This window comes from Aspergillus bombycis, assembly GCF_001792695.1.
Source record: "Aspergillus bombycis strain NRRL26010 chromosome Unknown contig00040, whole genome shotgun sequence".
In the NCBI taxonomy this organism is placed as follows: domain Eukaryota; kingdom Fungi; phylum Ascomycota; class Eurotiomycetes; order Eurotiales; family Aspergillaceae; genus Aspergillus; species Aspergillus bombycis.
The window spans coordinates 199729-217771 of NW_019170042.1; the positions used below are offsets into that span (position 1 = coordinate 199729).

The 18043-nt window shown below is 47.5% G+C and overlaps 5 protein-coding genes across 5 annotated transcripts; 2 read left to right on the forward strand and 3 right to left on the reverse strand.

The window, feature by feature from the left end:
- Positions 1-6: 6 nt before the first annotated feature.
- Positions 7-2220, reverse strand: ABOM_006281 (putative Ste20-like serine/threonine protein kinase; the record flags this gene model as incomplete). The annotated part of the gene is made up of 4 exons (XM_022533410.1): positions 7-1631; positions 1688-2004; positions 2075-2105; positions 2169-2220. The coding sequence occupies 4 exons, from the start codon at positions 2218-2220 to the stop codon at positions 7-9; spliced, it is 2025 nt and encodes a 674-aa protein (XP_022389370.1).
- A 4304-nt stretch (positions 2221-6524) lies between these two features.
- Positions 6525-8297, forward strand: ABOM_006282 (cytochrome P450; the record flags this gene model as incomplete). Its single annotated transcript, XM_022533411.1, has 5 exons — positions 6525-6605; positions 6689-7180; positions 7247-7858; positions 7921-8090; positions 8141-8297. The coding sequence occupies 5 exons, from the start codon at positions 6525-6527 to the stop codon at positions 8295-8297; spliced, it is 1512 nt and encodes a 503-aa protein (XP_022389289.1).
- Positions 8298-9651: 1354 nt separating this feature from the next.
- On the reverse strand, positions 9652-11294 carry ABOM_006283 (DNA-protein crosslink repair co-factor UBX5; the record flags this gene model as incomplete). Its single annotated transcript, XM_022533412.1, has 2 exons — positions 9652-10739; positions 10799-11294. 2 exons carry the CDS (start codon positions 11292-11294, stop codon positions 9652-9654), a joined length of 1584 nt encoding a protein of 527 aa, XP_022389369.1.
- Positions 11295-12064: 770 nt separating this feature from the next.
- Positions 12065-14110, forward strand: ABOM_006284 (AAA family ATPase CDC6; the record flags this gene model as incomplete). Its single annotated transcript, XM_022533413.1, has 2 exons — positions 12065-12116; positions 12204-14110. The coding sequence occupies 2 exons, from the start codon at positions 12065-12067 to the stop codon at positions 14108-14110; spliced, it is 1959 nt and encodes a 652-aa protein (XP_022389368.1).
- Positions 14111-14808: 698 nt separating this feature from the next.
- On the reverse strand, positions 14809-17696 carry ABOM_006285 (GTPase-activating protein RGD2; the record flags this gene model as incomplete). The annotated part of the gene is made up of 5 exons (XM_022533414.1): positions 14809-15815; positions 15872-16057; positions 16112-16207; positions 16262-17405; positions 17466-17696. 5 exons carry the CDS (start codon positions 17694-17696, stop codon positions 14809-14811), a joined length of 2664 nt encoding a protein of 887 aa, XP_022389367.1.
- Positions 17697-18043: the final 347 nt, after the last annotated feature.

Consider the following 18043-nt stretch of genomic DNA (forward strand, 5'->3'; position numbering starts at 1 on the left):
TAGTGTTCAGTTCCTGGGTGTCGGTAATTCTTCATCAGCGGGTTCAATTCTGACGAGTACTTCTTCAAGGAATCCTTCCAAGAATGAAGAGACATCAGCGCCCATTCCGACTGGTGCTTCGTTGTCCCAACGCTCAATCCTTGTGAATATTCCACCCAAGTCGTTCACGAGAGACTCCATCATTTGCTGAACATATTCCCGATTTGATTGGAGTTCGTATGTTTCCATTCTGGTATGGCCATTTTCTGCACTAGGGTTGCGCGATAGGAGTTCCAGGCGACGAGAACGACGGCGAACGGCTGCCTTTAGAGCAGGTAAGATAACACTATTCAGTGCTGTAATTTCGTTTGATGGAGGCATTTCAACACTAGGCTGTAGATTAGGATCCATACCCCTGTGAGGCGGACCGAAACTACTCCCCAGGCCAGGAGGCTGCATTGGTGTCTGGTGAAGTCGTTGTGGTTGGGGGGATGCGTGTCTTGGTGTTGGTGGTGGGCGAGGAGATGGTTGGAACACCTGGTGGTGAGGACGGGTTTCCGCTGCAGGTTTAGAACTCTGGTCCGAAGGACGTCGCAAGGGCTGTGCTGGCATGCGTTCCTGATGTGATGAGACCCCCAAAGCGCGGGGTAGATTGGCTTTTCTAGATTCTTGTGGAGCTGGAACGGCACGCCGGCTGCTCACGGAGGGCGAGGGACTTTCTGGGGTGGGATCAATATGAAGAAAAGATATGTCTTGGGCCAAGGATTGTTGTAGAGCTTTATCGTATTCACTGCCGGGGCTCTCCTTTAGCTGTTGGGGAATTGGTCTCTGAAGTTGAGATGGTGTTCGAGGTTTGACCTCTGCCGGGCCCTGTTTCACTGGGGATGGTGGTAACGGAATTTTTGTTGGCGACGAAGGCTTTGACGCAGCCGTTGGAATGTGCTTCGTCTGCGCAGGCCTCTGCGGTGTGTAACCATTTATTTCCACTGGTTCTCTTGGTGGCCGATCTTTAGGCTCCCACTCTGACGATTCATGATCTCGTGTGTTCATATCCGCTTCTTTCATGGGCTTTAGACCAGGGCCCCGTCCAGCGGGGCGTACAGTCCCAAAATCCCAAAGATCATCTTCGTCTTCGGTGTTTGTGGGCTTCGGTGGAGGCTCATATGCAAGTTCTTCTTCATCATCGGCGTTTTTGTTGCCATAGACCGCATGCCACCGCTCATAGCGTTCAATCAATTCTGTCAAATAGTTGGTCTTCTTCGCCCTCTTGATAAAAGGATGTTCAAGCAATTCTCTGGCAGACGGTCGTTCTCTAGGATCGCGGCGCAGGCACAGCTCAACGAAGTTTTTGAAAGCTTTGCTAAAATTCCCTTGCAAAGTAGGGGGAGGGTTCTTTGGGATCAGAAACAAGACTTTCATAGGATGAATATCAGAGTATGGGGGTTCTCCATTGGCCAGTTCAATTGCTGTGATCCCGAGAGACCAGATATCTGCTTTGTAATCATACCCCGATTGCTTGATAACCTCTGGTGCCATCCAGAAAGGTGTACCTACAAAGGTGTTCTTTTTGGTCATCGTTGCTGATAGTTGGCCAGAAACACCGAAGTCCGCCAGTTTTACCTGCCCGCTTGAAGTTAAGAGAATATTTGCAGCTACAATGCGGTCAGTTATTGACTTGTTAGAAGTCATCACGGAAAGAGAGGGTTACCTTTGATGTCGCGGTGCAACTTTTTATCGCTGTGAAGATAGTCTAGTCCTCGAAGGAGCTCTCTCAGGATGATCATGATATAATCCTCCGGGATTGTCCCCGGGCGCATCAAATCAGAACAACTACCCCCAGAGCAGAACTCCATGACTATCCATAAGCTTGAACCCTTCAAAAAAGAGCCATGGTACCTTGTCACATATGGGGAGTTGAGTTCGGATAAGATGGCAATTTCTTGGATGATGTCTTCGACTTCGTCTTCAGCATTTTCCACATCGATAATCTTAATTGCAACAGAGGCGCCCGTCCGCTTATCGACCCTAATATCCAAGTGTCAGTGTCAAGGAAAATCGCTCAAGCCAGAAAATTTTCTGCGATGTCATATCATACCCTTTGTAGACACGCCCAAAGCTCCCACCCCCTGGACTTCAAGTTAGGGCACGGTGCTATATTGATGAGAGGCCTGTGAAAAGACAAAGCATACCAATGCAATTCTGCTTCATGTAAATTGACTCTGGATCCACTAGGCCTTCCATTTTTGTTGCGTGTGAGATTTATCGTGACGAATCGCTAATTAAGGGTTCATGTGGTTCTGTAGCACTTCAATCTGTCAGCTTATGCAAAAAGTGAGATGCGCAGTTACAGATCAGTCATGCAGAGCGGCTATATGCAGAGAAAATAGAGAAATGAAGCAAATAGAAAACAAGACTAGGGTAGAATGGAAAACAAAAGATGACAACGCATAATAAGCGTCGAAGGATCCAGATAACAACATACCGATCAAACAAGGGGGACAGGTCTAGGTCGCAAACAAAGGACTAGGCATGGAACACTGAAGTTATTGTAGGAATCAATAGCGACTTATCAAGGAACAAGACTACTAAGTAATTAGGCTCAGAGTTATCCCTGCGGATGTTGTTGCTCGTTTAGACGCTCCACTTACTATTGTTTTGATGGGATCCCTCGTCCGGTGGGATCTGGAGCTGCAGGCCATCAACAATGCGGCGAGAAGCTTTAGAGAGACACAGAAACGAACAAGATTGAATCTTTCCTAAAGCTTGTCCAAGCAAACAACACTGATCGGAGCAAGGGGATTGAATGGACTCCTGTCCTGGCAACAGCTTGGAGAAGGATAACAAAGGATTGTTTTCCCTTGCATTCATCCGAACAGCAACCACAGGAACAGGCTGGTGATTGGGGCAGGCGCGGGGTCATTTTTGCCGGGCGGTAGAGTTTCCCTTTGCTCCAGTCACGTCTCCATATCTCCTAGGCGGTGATGGTGAGATCCAGTCAGTGAGTATCATCACGTGATTATGTACTAACTTGAGGCATAATATTAGCCTGGTAATCATCCATTTATAAGAGCTCTCCTCAATTTTCGGCTGCTCTATTTAGTACAAGATAGAAGTACAACCTGTGTTGCTGATATTATTCTCTTCTGATACAATTCTGAGAGGTTCATTGTAGAACTGCAATAAGCACAAGAGGAAGCAATTGAAATATAGGCGGACGCGTTACGTACTAGTACTAACTGTTTGACCCACCAATAGAAGACCAAGGGGTACGTAGAAGAAGCTCGGGAGGTACTGACAGCTGCCGTAGCCAGGCGAGGCACAAGACCTTGAAGTGGAAGTGGAGTCAAAAGAGACCGCCTTGTAGCCAAGGGACAGTCTGCCACGCAGAGTGGTTTATTCCGAGCATCATAAATCGGGCCAGCCTGGTATAGAAATTTCACTCCGTTAAACATGGAAAGCCAGGTGCAATTGAAAATAAATAATGGGCATAAACAGTAAACCAAGTATTAAGCGTTAGAGGCACCAGACAATTATATTTCTTGACCAATTACCCAACTTTAGAAGCAACTTCCTGGTGCACACTGGAGCCAGCCATTGCGTATCATATCAGTATTAATTTTTTTTATATATCTGAATAATAAGTTTCGAATAGCTAGCTGTTCCAGTCTCAGTCTGCCTACTTGTCAAAGTTACAAACGTATTCTCTACTATAAGTCTTGTACTATCTCAAAACGGGACTAATATATATTCCTGGGAAAAATCGGGCTTTTTTGTTATTGCTCTTTGAGTCAGGAGATTATCTCAGATAATATCTTTCTATTATTTATCTGTATAGCTTTTTTTATCTTTAAGTATAAAACAGAAGATCAATTAGCTAGACAAAGACTTCTTGGCTAGGCAGCGCGTCAAGATATCAGTATTCTGTCTCTAGAGAGCTTATACAGAGTAAGTATAAAGGTCTTGATTTGGGGTTCAGATAGAACAAGTTCGAGAACAGAAAATTCAAAGCTTTCCGTATAGAGAAGATTCGGTTTAGATATTTAATTTAATTTATTAGAAAATCCAAGAAAAGAGTTATTTTCCACTTTAAGGAACGGCGCATTGGGAAACAAATGGCGGTGTCTCGACTTTAAACTGAAGATTATTTTGTATATACTAAATCGGGATTATGTATGATTCTGCTCCATTGTATGCGGGCGTATGCAGTTGTGCACAAATATACGCATGGTGAGAGTCTAAAGAGGGCTCTCGAGAAACTCTGTCTTTAACCCATGACCAGACCCATGTATATTAAACTCACTCCCAAGAGCAGCAACCCTGTTCCCAAGAGCCTTCGTCTGCCCTTCACTGCCAAGTGGTGTGGATGGTTCGCAGCTCTGGTCGGCGCGGCTGCTGGGGATAGGCTTAAAAATGGTCTAGACCTTTCGATCTACTAAGAATCCTTGTATTTATGGTGTTAAACTAGCTAGCAACACCTTCTGGGCCTGGATAGAGAAGCCATGAATTTTTGCGTAAAGCTGCCTTCTGGTACAATATGATATTATTAGTTTAGAATCATCACATAAAGGGGTATGAACGAGTGATTACACGAGCAGCTGGAAGCTTCCAATCGCATTGGATACTGCTTATACCATATCTATTCTTTGAAACGTTTTGTTTGATCTATCTGATGTTTAACTTGGAGTTTATGATCCCCAATAGAGCAGTATCATGTCAGAAGTCTAGTATTGTACAAAGAAGCTCTATTATATATCTTAACTTATACATACAAGACCACTCCTCCACCCCCAAAATCCACATCGACACGAGAACATCTATAATTTCTATCATAAAACCCTTGCGGGGGTAACAATGTAGGCCCACAGAAGTCTTAAGATCTGCCTGCAGCCATACTCTATTGAATAAAATCTCTCTCAGATGCTTCCAAAACTGCCTTGTGCCAAACATTAGCCATCTTAGCATAGCCCTGCTCATTTGGATGGGTGTCGTCTGCGACTCCATTCGTGGTATAGTCTTCGGGGTACGACAACCGGTTGTTATCATCGTCTGTCTCAGGGTCCATATCAGCCAAGACGATGCGGACACCATCTTTTTGCATTTTGTTAGCCAAAGACCGGTACTGGCGATTGACGTCAGGACGGTTGGCCTCAGTCATTTTCTGTACAGAGGGTATTAAGGTGGACAAGACAATCGTTGCGTCGTGTGTGTCCTCAGCTTTCAGAATACTCTCAATCAGGGATCGCATACGCTCACTGGCGCCTGAGATGCTAATGTTGCGCCTGCAATCGTTGGTTCCCGCATTGATCAAAACCACATTCGGTTTATATTTGAAGGATCCCTGGGCTGCTTTCTTGACCTGATCGATAGTGTCGCCAGAATGTGCCTCAACATTCTAGAGGTAGCCAGGTATGTTAGTAACATATCAAGATTGATGACACGGATTGAAATCATTTAGGGGAAGGCCACGAACATCGTCTGTCATGTTACCGTGGTGTTTAGTTCCGACCATATCGACTTCCCAACCGGCTAAGGTGAGTTGATCCCGTAAAGGAGCCCGGTAACCATTTCCAGAAGCAGAGTTTACACCCCATGTAATCGAGGCGCCGAGCGGGAGAATTCTTAGGGGCACCTTATCGGCTCTTGTTGTCACACTACCACCCTTGACAGGGGCGAAGATCCCTGTTCGGAGTGGAATCGCTGTGCTAGATACAGCTGATAAGAGAAGAAGCCAAAGAAAAAGAAGAGGATACGACTGCGCCATTTTCCTTTGCCGTTGTGCCTGTCAAAAACACTTTGTATTCACACTTCAAGGGTCCCTGGCAGGTGTTCGTCTTGCATGCTCTTAAATGATTGCGAGAAGCTGCGAAGGTTGCTAGCGTTGCCCCCCGTGGTTTAGCGACCGTCAGCCACGAAGATCGACATCCTTGGCCCCGGGCTATCATTAAAGGGCGATGCAGAATCCTTCGGTCCACTCGGAGGCTATGTTAGCGGGAGTTGGAACGTTCGCCATTGTTATTCGGCAGCTCGTCTGCCAGATATACGTACATCACAGGTGCCTAAGAACTGGGGCTATTTTTACCCTGACCGACTAGATACAACAATGATAGCTTGTGCTTATTTCAGCAATCACGCGTGAGATCTGTAGAGGATTATATCACATAAGCGTTTTGTGGCTCGGGGTGTTCACAAGCATATCGCATCATAACCTCAGTAACAGCTATCTAAAAATGGACACAACCCGAAATATTCCCAGTAACGGCAGATCTTCCAGATTATATGTAACCTACCCCTCAAATGGCTAGGATCGTTGTGTCAGTTATACGTACATCTCGGCATTTTCCTGCCGATTATTGGGTTATGCAAGCGCACTGTGTACCCATCATGCAGGATAAACCTCTAATCGATTCCGATATGAACAGAGCATGAAGGTGTGTTGCATTTGTATAATAAGGCCTCCATCCACGAGAAGCTTCAGTCTAGTGATCCTTTGACCCTCTCGTCTGAACTCTATACCTGCCATACGGATCTTACTATAATTATCTACGATGGCGTTGCCTACTACCAACTTGGCATTTCTTCTCAGCCCCATGGGTATTGTCGAGGTTATAGGTGGAGTTATCGCTTTGGTACGATAGCTTACCCTACATTACTATTGCTCATCTTAGTAGTAGACATCCTGTGGGCATCTCACCTGACACAAGTGTTGTAGGTCTCCATTGCAGCTATTGCCTCGTGGTCATACAATGTGTTCTTCCACCCACTGTCGAGCTATCCTGGACCTTGGCTCGCTGCAGTCAATAGGCTCTGGTACGCCTGGCATTGTGCTAACGGTTCTTTGCCTTTTGCCATTCACGAGCTTCACGTAAAGTATGGTGATGTAGTCCGGGTGGCTCCAAATGAGCTTTCGTATATCCACCCAGATGGATGGAACGAGATCTACGGTCATCGTCCTGGAAAACTGGAGATTCTAAAAGATCCAAGCTTTTATTCGAGTACACTATCCGGTCCAGAAGGTGTTTTTCGCGCCCCCCGGGACCGTCATGGATACCTTCGAAGACAGATGTCACATGGATTCTCCGAGAAATCTATGAGAGAGCAGGAGGACACTATACGACACTACGCGGACCTAATGATTAGTTACCTGAGCACTCAAGCTAATGGACAGAAGGAAAATGTTGTGGACTTTACCCGTTGGTACAATGTGGGTAGTAAATTGATTTCCTCCCTCGTTATATTTGTTTAGCCCGTTGGACTGAATTTTCTATAGTATTTTACATTCGATGTCATGGGTCAATTGGTCTTCGGGGAGTCCTTTAATTGTCTCCAAAGCTCTGATTTTCACCCCTGGGTCAGCATAATATTCGACAGCATCCGTTACAATGTTTACGTTCGATGTGCCCAGTTCTGGCCCTGGCTAAGCCCGGTTATTCGAAGGCTTATTCCGAAGAGCTTCCAACGCCGTAAAATTGAGCAGCAAGCGCTAAGCAGAGAGAAGGCAAAATATCGGAAGACCATCCATGACGGCCGGAATGACCTGGTTGCCAATCTCCTTAAGCCTAACAGCGGTGTAACTGATCCGGAATACCAATCAACGGTACAGACATTGATCGTTGCAGGCAGCGAAACTACTGCCTCCTTGCTATGCGGTGTTACGTTTCACCTCCTTAATAACCCAGCAAAACTGGAAAAGGCCGTGAAAGAAGTCCGAAACGAGTTTGATTCAGCAGAAAAGATCTCCTTCGTCAGCGCAAATAAGCTACATTATCTTCTAGCTTGCATTAATGAAGCGTTACGAGTTTACCCCCCTGTGGCAGATGGATTCCCCCGGAACACGGGATATAATGTAGAGGTGATAAATGGTCGGCCAGTGCCCCCAAATGTAAGAGTTGGATAAACTTTATTTTCATCGAGTGCCTTGGAAAACCGATTAACAAATTGCAGACTGCCATTCGGATGACACACTGGGCGACCTACCGTTCTCCTCGAAACTTCGTGCGTCCTAATGAGTACATCCCCGAACGATGGTTAGGCAATACGCCAGGATTTGAGAACGATCACAAGAATGCCTTACAGCCGTTCCATGTTGGACCTCGCAATTGCATTGGTCGAAAGTACGTATTTCCCCTGAACCTTACCGTTCGATGCCAGCTGACGAGCACAGTCTTGCATATATGGAAATGCGCCTGCTGTTGGCCTTGGTGCTCTGGAACTTTGACCTGGAACTTTGTCCAGCTTCGAAGAACTGGGATAATCAAAGAGTATACAATCTATGGGAGAAACCAGAGCTGAAGGTTAAGATTTTACCTAGAAAACTATAGTCCCAGAGGTCTCATGATTGTCAGTTGGGGGTGCTCACGTTGATGAAAGGTCCAGTAATAGCGAAGCATTCAGTCAAAAGCGCTCAAACAATCCATGGTAGGTATCACATATCTGAGGTTTGCAATGGAATATAGTGGACTAGTTCATTTTATGCTCTTATGTCGACAGCAAGTCAGTTAACCAAAATAGCATTTATTGATTGCCGTACGGGAGGGTTGGAGACTCGCAAACCAAAAAAATAAAAAAATAAAAAAGGGATAGAAAAGACAAAGAAAATCAAGGGAAGACAGAGGGAATTAAAGGTAAGCCTGGGTAAATCCACTGTGTTTCCTGGGGTGCCTGAGCACCAGCGTTCATGGCGGGCCCTTATAGGCACAAAATGTGGTGCTAGCTGGCTTCCATGGATGTCATGAACACGTGAGCGTTATTGCAGATATGATGTGGAAGAAACCGAAATTCCAGGGGAATATACTTGAGCTTTGAAGCTATGGTTATAAGATTCTTGATTTTTCCAACTTAAGAGCCAGTTCACAAGGACTGCATCCACTGTTATGAACAAAGTGAGTGTTTTACAACTCTACTAGGCAGTTTCATTAAATACTACGATTGCAGCATGGCTATTGTGCCCCGGTATATATATAAAGAAAAGGAAAAGGAAAAGGATTGGGTGTATCTGTGATGAATTTGAAAGAACAAGATCTAGTCAGGTTGCTACCAGTATAATGGAAGCAATGCTCTCGATAAGGTCCGGTTATCTGTTTTGAGGTAAACAGCTCAAGGTTATCTGTTACAGTCGGATGTTTGCAGGCATTCCCATGACGGATACTCTCTTTACAACAAGATAGTAGCAGCATACTATACTGTGTCACTTAAGATATAGATAGTACTAATACCAGATTAAGAAAATTTGTTATTGATGGAGCACAAATTGGATTAGGTTTAATGAACCCGAGTTTATAGATAGATTTCCACCCTATGGAAAAGGGTTATAATGTGCACAGACGCTCATGGCGGATCATCCCCTTTCCTAAGGTTATTAGTAATTGATCCTATACAGGCAACATTTGCAGCTGCAATCCAGTGACTGTACCTGGCATCTCCTACTATAGACTAACTCCCTTTCGTAACAGGATGTGTGCTAAATTGTCCAATAAAACACTGGACAAACTAGGAAGGGAATACGGAAACTGGAAAGAAAACAATTCTAACCTAGGCAAGAATACCTCCCTATCTAAGTGAGAACCCATGGTGTAAAATGTAACTTCTGTCCATCGAGCTCATGACCGGCCGGTTCATAAGTCTCCGAGCCCAACGCCTCATCAATGCAGGTATCATATCCTCAACCATGTGCATTTATTCTTCAACGTATCCTATCATTACTGTACCATTCTTCAAGCCCGCCTCTTCCACACTGGAGTCAAGAGAGTCGAGCAGATTGTGACCCAGGGAGTTGAGCTCGAACTCCACACCCGCTTTATCTGGCAACGGAGGATCGGCCTTGAGCCATTCGTAGATTCTTCGGACGGGATCCTCCAGAGCGAAGCGTCGGATGACTCTTCCGGACGGATGGCGGAACTGAATGCGTGTAGTCGTAGCCGGGTCAGCGGGGGGCTCGGTGTGAGGCTTATCATCTGGAATTGAGGCGAATGGAGAAGTTTCAGCTTCGCCTTTTCCGCCTTGATCTGCTTCACCCATGCTGATGTCCTCAGTGTCGGCTGCTCGGCCTTTGCCTTTCACGTCCTCGACACTCCGAGTCAAATCGTCGGGATCTTCCAATTTCTGAGACTGAGAGGGATCTCCACCCAGACTATTTCTCATTGCCAATTCCATCATCTCCTCTTCCGTCATAGCATCAATGCTCTTCTCCTTCTCTGGTTTCCGCTTGGCTACTGGATTCCGTACATTGTGTTTAAGACTGTAACGGTCGAGAAATTCATGCAGTTGCATCAGGAAGTCTGCAGCCTTCATCACAGGCGGCCCGGACCACACCTTCATCTGCTCGCCGGTGCGTGGGTCGACAATGGCAATATGAGGGAAGTTGTCAGAGACGTCGCTCGCTTGAAAATAGTATTGTAGATACGGCGCAGCTCGTGGGTCGTCTTTAGAGTACTGCAGGAAGAGGAAGTGTTCTTTGACAGTGTCTCGGATCCCAGCGTCCTTCCATAGGTCCCTGTTCAACAACTGACAGTCAAAGACGGAGGGGTCTTGTATATTGACCAGCAGCCACCTCTCATTCTCACGGCCTTCCTGACGGGCTAGATCCCATGGAAGCCGTGACATAATCTCAAAAGGCGGACGGTACATTTCGGCAAGCATATTCGATTTACTCGAAGCATCAGACGCACCCCCAGTTGCTTCTGAAAGCCTTTGGCGATGTGAGGCCTCGTCTTCCCCTGTCCATATCGAAGAAGTATCCCTCTGATTGAAGATACCAGGTCGGTCTAACAGGTATTAAGGTTAGCTGGCGAACGTGAAAGGGTATCGACGTGGGGATACTAACTGTTTCTTTGCTGGCGAGCGCGCAATTGACCCAGTATGCTTGTGTGCATGTCGCCATCGTCGAAGTCTGCATCTGGGCCTACGAGTGTTTCTGTTGTGCGAGCCATCGGAGCACGCACACCATCATCTTCAACTGCTGCTCCCCCACCCCCCCCACCACCATACATTTCCTCCTGGAGGCGCCGAGCCATGGCCTCGTCATCTTCATAGGTAGAATTTGGTGGCGGTTGGTGTCGAGGGGTAGATCGCGCTTCGTCAACAGTGACCTCGTCGTCAGAGCCGACATGTACAGCCCCGCTATCGCCTGCGGAAGGTTGAGCTCCCGGAGCGCCTGATGTAGATGGTATGGGCTCATCAGTTAATGGTGCGCCGCCGTTTTCGAAATAAAGCTGCATAGCTTGTTCAATATTGTAATCGGCTAAGTGGAGATACTGAGTGGCCAGCTCAGGGCTCGAGCCCGTGATCTCGGTGAACTGAGCCACCACATCGTCGTTCATAGCGGGCAGGATACTTGGGAAGGGTTCGATAACGGCGAGTATTTGAGGAAGATGAGCGGGATGTTAACTTGTCGTGGCAGAAGAAGCTATCCCACAAGATTTAGTGTATTGAGACTTGTGACGAATGTGATGCAAACAACTGCAAACAGTTGTAATGAGCTGTAATTGCTCAGTTAATGAGAAGGATAAAAAGCCACTGAAGTTTTAATTAACAATGATCGCAGCTATTTGGTAGAATAAATAAATCTAGCATACGAGCTTTTTACTACTTGGCGGGATCACTGGCGCCAACGAACTGCTCTGATATATGGGTTTGTAGAATAGGCCCGCATCATCAGGTAGAATTGAGTGACGCACTTTGCTTTGGTGGATTTGACCATGGGATAATCAGATTCTCCGCCACCGCGGGGATAAGCGGCCTTTACGCGCCCGACCTAAGAGTTGCGTTATTGGATTTCCCACCAGACCGTACTAAGGTCCATGTGATTTTCCTTTTTCGGGGTATGGGAGGACGCGTGACGCGAGGTAGAAAAACGCGTGAGCGCGAATAAAAAAGGGACCGGCCAATTATGCCTGGTTGAGGCATAGTCCATACCACCGGGTCTGCCAAGTACTAGTACCTGTCATCGAACTTCTAGACCTACTAGTAGTAGCGACCTATTACTTTTTTTATGTCTACTACTACCACGTCTGTCGTACTTTCCTATTCATACTTTCTCCTCCATATCTGCTCCTTCCCCAGCAGCTAGCGATAGGTTCGAGCGCTCACCATGACTGCTTCGGTTCTTGGCAAGCGCCAACGGAATACTCTTGAGGTAGGAGGTACGATTGCGTGACATGGACCTGCTCTTTGCTCTCTCCTTCCCCAGGCGTTCTTGAGCCCAGTCCATGCTAACTAATTAATATTAGTGCCAGTGCTGCCAGTGCGCAGTGCCAGTAAGCGCCGAACACAACCGCCTCGTATCCTTCAAGAAGAGAATGCACCGTCTGAACAGACAACACGCCAACTGCGGTCAAAGACAAGGGGTGGCAGCGCCTATCGACAGGAAAATGATGCCAAGTTTGAGGACGTCTCCAATAGAATTGAAAGTGTGAAGGATGAAGAGCCGGAGCAAGAAGCACCATCCCCTACAAAAGCCCATTCGCGTATCCGTACCTCAAAATCAATCAATGGAGGATTACCGGCGAAGAAGTGCGGCAATCTTCAACCGACAACTATAGATGAGAATACGAGACCGGTTGAGTTCAAGACTCCTTCAAAGTCTAGATACCGGGACGCCCTTGACTCGCCGCCTATCACACCAAAGCACCGGGTTCAAGTCGGAGGAATCTCGTTAACTCCACGTACACCTCGACAGACATCAACACCACAAGCCACACAAACCACACAAACAATTTATACTCAAGCCAGACAATTGTTTGCCCGGGGCGCAAACTCGGGTCGCCTGATTGGCCGGGAAGCGGAACGGGAAAAGCTAGTCTCGTTTATCCAAGATAGTCTGCAGTCATGGCAAGGTGGCTGTCTGTATGTCAGCGGCCCTCCTGGGACGGGCAAAAGTGCCATGGTCAAAGAAGTGTGCGATGAGCTTGACCTGGGCTCTGTGATGGTCACGCATGTCAATTGTGCGAGCATGCGAAGTGCTCGAGATGTCTATAGCAAGCTCATCGAAGATCTCTGCGACGACCAGCAGATTTTCAAAAAGAGTGAAGCAGAGAGGCTAAAAGCCATGTTCACCTCTAATAAGAAGCAGGATGATATGTATCTGGTTTCATTGGATGAAATAGACCACCTCCTTACAACGGATGCGGGTATTCTGCAGTCTTTATTCGAGTGGTCGTTGCAAGGAAAATCCAAGCTCATGCTTATCGGAATTGCCAACGCGCTAGATTTAACCGACCGTGCATTGCCACAGCTCAAGGCAAAGAATCTGAAGCCTCGTTTACTTCCTTTCCTACCTTACAACGCTGGTCAGATCGCCAACGTAGTCACTGAACGCCTCCGCTCGTTGCTCTCTTCTGACCAGTGCGATGATCCCAAATTCATTCCTTTCGTCCAACCGGCAGCTATAACATTATGCTCGAAGAAAGTTGCATCACAGACCGGCGACCTGCGAAAGGCATTTGAGCTCATTAAGCGTGCTATCGATCTCATCGAACAAGAGACGCTGCAGAAACTCGAAAAACAAAACGAGAACCCGGAGAGCCCTTCTAAAACAATACTTGTTGAGAATAACAACCTCTCATCTCCAAGGCCAAAGCAAAATCTTACATCAGCATATACAACACTTACTGCACCCCGGGCCAGCATTGCCCATGTTGCACGCATTACTTCGGCTACATTTGGACAAGGGACTGTCCAACGACTTCAAGGCATCAACCTTCAGCAAAAGGCGGCAATTTGTGCATTGATTGCGCTCGACCGTAAACGACGTGAAGGGGAATTCCCAGGTACACCGTCGAAGATCAAGCATTCGGCCCCAACAATCAAGCAAGTCTTCGATACCTACTGCACTCTATGTCGGAAAGATAATATCCTCCACCCCCTTACAGCCACTGAGTTCAGGGACGTACTTAGCAACTTGGAGACTCTAGGGTTGGTTGGCGAATACCAAGGTAAGGGTCGAGGCGGCACTGTTGCCGGTGGTTCAAACATCAGACGTTCTCCCTCTAAGTCGATGAGTGGGCCTATGACTCCCAGCAGAGCCATGGACGAACAGAGCCTGGTTTGCTTTGTGTCCCAAAAAGAGATCGAAACTCAGCTTTCTGGCCCAGGAGAGGGAATCCTCAGACGGCTGCTCACGGGCCAAGGGTTGTGATATGTATAATGAACCGTACCGCACGGATGGAGTCTATTGGATAAATTTTGTCGTCAATCGTTTGTACAGGTGTTGGATCCAGGGATACATTCTTTGCCTAGCGTTTATCATAGCATTCGGACATGGCGCTGTATAGTTTATTTAGATACGATCACAATGTTACCGAGAATAAGAGAATATGAGTTATACATAAGCTGTCATAAACCGCGAACACATCTCTACATATGAATAAGCTATCGGCTCATCGAAAATTGAAAGAGCTATACAATCGATTCCACACAAGTCGCTGGGAAGAGGACATTGTGAAAGCGCGCAAACCAAGAAGTAAGACAAAATGGGAGGCAGATACTTCATGCATACAAAGAGACAAATGGAATCAATAAAGGATAAAACATACATGGAATAAATTTCGAGGGGTATGCGAAACGATAGCGAACGGTATGGTATGATTTATACTTGAATAGAAAAGAAAGCAAATGGTGAAAGAAGGGCTTTGGAAAAACATAATGAGTATATCGCAACTTGCATTGTCGTATATCAATCTCGACTAACAAGGCCTGCTGAAAGTCTGAATGATGTCGACTACATACATACATTTCCCTCCTGAGGATGTACTTTTTTTTTTTTTTTGGGTTTCCTGGATTCTTTGTTGAGGGCACACTAGTCATTTTTTTGTGTCGCTTCGATAGACAGTACGTTTAGTCATCATCCATTGGCTTGTCTTCCAGAGTTACGCCCTTGGGCTCGCTGTCGGCCAGGCTGTTGCGCTTGCTATCTGTTCCGGATTCCCCGCTTGGGACGACAGGGAAACTGGAGCGGTTGCCAAGCCCGGGCTTGCGAGTGAATGAAGCGCGACTGATGGAAGCGCGCTTCTCTGCATCGGCGGCTGGAGTAGGAGTAGGGGTAGGAGAGTCCTCTAATGCTGTTATCGCCGCCATGGGTGGGGGGGTCGTAGTCCCAGAGGAGGGAGTCTCGTTGGCAGTAGCCGAAGCCGAGGAATCACTGGAGGTGCCATTGGGAGTAGCCTCAGTGGCAGCAGCCTCAGTAGCAGCGTTGATGCTCACGTTTGATAGTTGTTCCTGAGTGGTCGGTGAACTGTTGCTGCTAGGAACGTCTAGGCTGTTACGGGTGACCGTTCGCCTCTCGGTCGGGCTGGAAACGTTGACTGGGAAGCGGCCTGCCTCCGAGGGACCGCTGGAGCGATCCCGTCTGTGCTTCCGAGGAGGAGCAGGGCTGTTGGCCCGAGTGCGATCCACAATAGCACGGGCTCGAGCTTCCATAGCTGCACGGCGGTTGCTCTCATCCGTGCTAATAGCGCGGGGACGGCTGATGGAGCCGGTGACCCCGAGAGCGCTGGACTGGCGCTTCAGTTCGCCGAAGATTGCATCCTTGTGAGCAAAAAGGTCACGGATGAGACGGTAGCTGTGACGCTCATTCATGGTAAGGCTACTCTCAACGCGTGGGCGAAGAATGCAAGGAGAAAGTGCTTGCGCGAGTGCAGAAACGTAGGCTTCATCGGCAGATGTGAGGTCTATCAGACGTGTAAAATGGGTCATAACAGCATCAAGCGTTGCGATGTTATTGAGACGAAGCTGTCCAAGTGTGCTTTGCAAGACCTTGATCCGGCCTTCTTCCGTCGTCTCATGAGCGGTGGTAGAGTAAATAGTCTTAACAATTTCGTAAACTTGCGAAGAAACAAGGGAATCTATTTAAAATAGTCAGCATAGATCTCTGATGTGTTAGTGTAAATGTCATACGAACCTGGTAACTCAAGAAGATACAATTTCAACACGCTTGCAACAATCGGAACCTCATATTTCTCTAGGACTTCCTGGTAATCTGCCTTGCTGTTGTTCAAAACATTGCGAAGGTGATGGGTGGCTGCCAGAGGGACATCATAAAGCCAGATAGCACGTCGTGCCTCATCACCCTCAAGGTCCGGGTAACCTATAGTATTCCATTAATTCCAATCTGTGGAGTCAGGGACAGCTGCGATCTTACGATTGTCAAGATAGGTCAAGAGCGTAGTAACCAGGATAGGGACCCGTTTGCGATCAGCTCTTGCTCGGGCCTCAAGGTCCACGCCGAAGTTTTGATCTGAGTAGGTTAGTTATGGTCTAACTTATACAAGACCTGTTGATGATATCATACCTTCTACAGAACCGTAGTAGTTTTCATATGCTTGGACGCGAGGGACGAAACCTCCAGTTCGGTAATTCTCAAGAAGATACCGGAGATCTCCAAGGGGCTGTATAGTCTCCTGGTAAAGCATCATATGATCCACTGTGCTTTGCAAGTTGGGGATGACATTGCTGATTGCACCGGAGAAATCAAGGACAACTGCCTTAATCGCCTTAAGCCGGTCCAATTCACACTGTTCCATAAACCGGAGATTCTCCACAATCTCCTCCTCCAGTTTGCATCGAAGCTGGTCCAGCTTCCGCACAGCGGCCTTATACCGCTCATCGGCCTCGCGCGCTTCTCTGCGCAGCTTCTCTGCCGGCGTCTCATTAGGATGAGCGTTGTTGAGAGGGTTCCAGCCTGCTAACATTTCTGAGACAGTAGATATCGGGGACTCGCTACCGTCCTCACTGTTCGCCATCGATGTTACACGCAAGAGAGGCGTCTTCTTTTCGGGGATGCCAGTGATTTGAAACACTTTGGGGCGCCATTGATATCGCATCTTGCTGCTATTAGCGAATGTACTACCCATATTACCCACCAGCCGGAGCAAGCCATTGTCGACAAGATCCTGCCCGATCCTTTCCGCATAACTGACGCTGGCTGCGTTCATGTGTTTTTGGGTGTATTCCACAATGTCGGCACCTGTCGATGTATTCTGGTATGTGCCAATAATGGGCACCTTAACATCGCCCATCTTGATGTTATCCAGCATGTGTACCAACAGCTGCTTAAGACCCTCAGGTGTGTAGACGTGATCGCCAATCTCTATAGGCTCTTCCTCCTCTGCCTCCTCGGGAAGTACGATTTTAGGAGGCGCTTTGGCCGGCGGGCTAGTCTCCGGGGCCTGGAATGCGAGCTTGTTCTCTTCCTCCAAGTCTTCCACCACACGGCATTTGTTGAAATAATGGCTCCGCAGTTTCTTGACCAAGTCCGCCTGTTTTGTGTGTTCTTTGATACGGGCCTGGAGGTCGTCGTGTGAATTCTGGATTCGTGCCTCATGCTGGTCGCACCAACGACGGAAAGGTGAAACAACTAATTCGCGAATGTTCGAGGAAATCTTCTGGTGATTCTTGGCCGCTTCAACCATCTCGGTGCGGACACCTTCATATGCCTTCACGTCGCCCAAGAGACTTAGTATACGTAGCACCAGCCATATTCGGAGTTAGCCTACCTTCCTCACGCTTGCCCCATCGTCCTTTGCAAACCCTGCTCCCGTCAATCGGTCAACAGTCGGCGCAATATCCCCTAACCGGGCGCCATATTGATCTTCCGCATCCGCACGCATAGATGCGATTGTGATGATCTGCTTGTTCTCGACAACGCCTTGCTGGAGCTTCCCATACAGAACCCCCAGACCAGTGGCGTAGTCCGGCGTCCAGAACGAAGCCGCAAAACCGGACATAGTGACGGTTTGTCGAGGATGCAACCCGTGGAAATCGAAAAACAAATGAACGGTAACTGTGGACTGGGTAGGGGTATCTCAGAATAGCATCAAAAATTAAGAAAATGAATGACTTGCGTCGCCAACAAAGACGCTAATGAGAAACAAGCCACCACGCTTAGGTTGGGTATGTCCGCAACGGAAGGCAGTTGCGCGGGCGGTGAATAAACAGAGAGTAACCAGCCTCGTTCACAGCGCCTGTTTCAAAAGAGGAGTGACAACGAATCCTTTCCGTGGCTTAGACCGGCTGCGAGCAAACATAGGCACCGGAGGATCTATGCGAGGGCGGCTAAGAAGCGAATAGATGC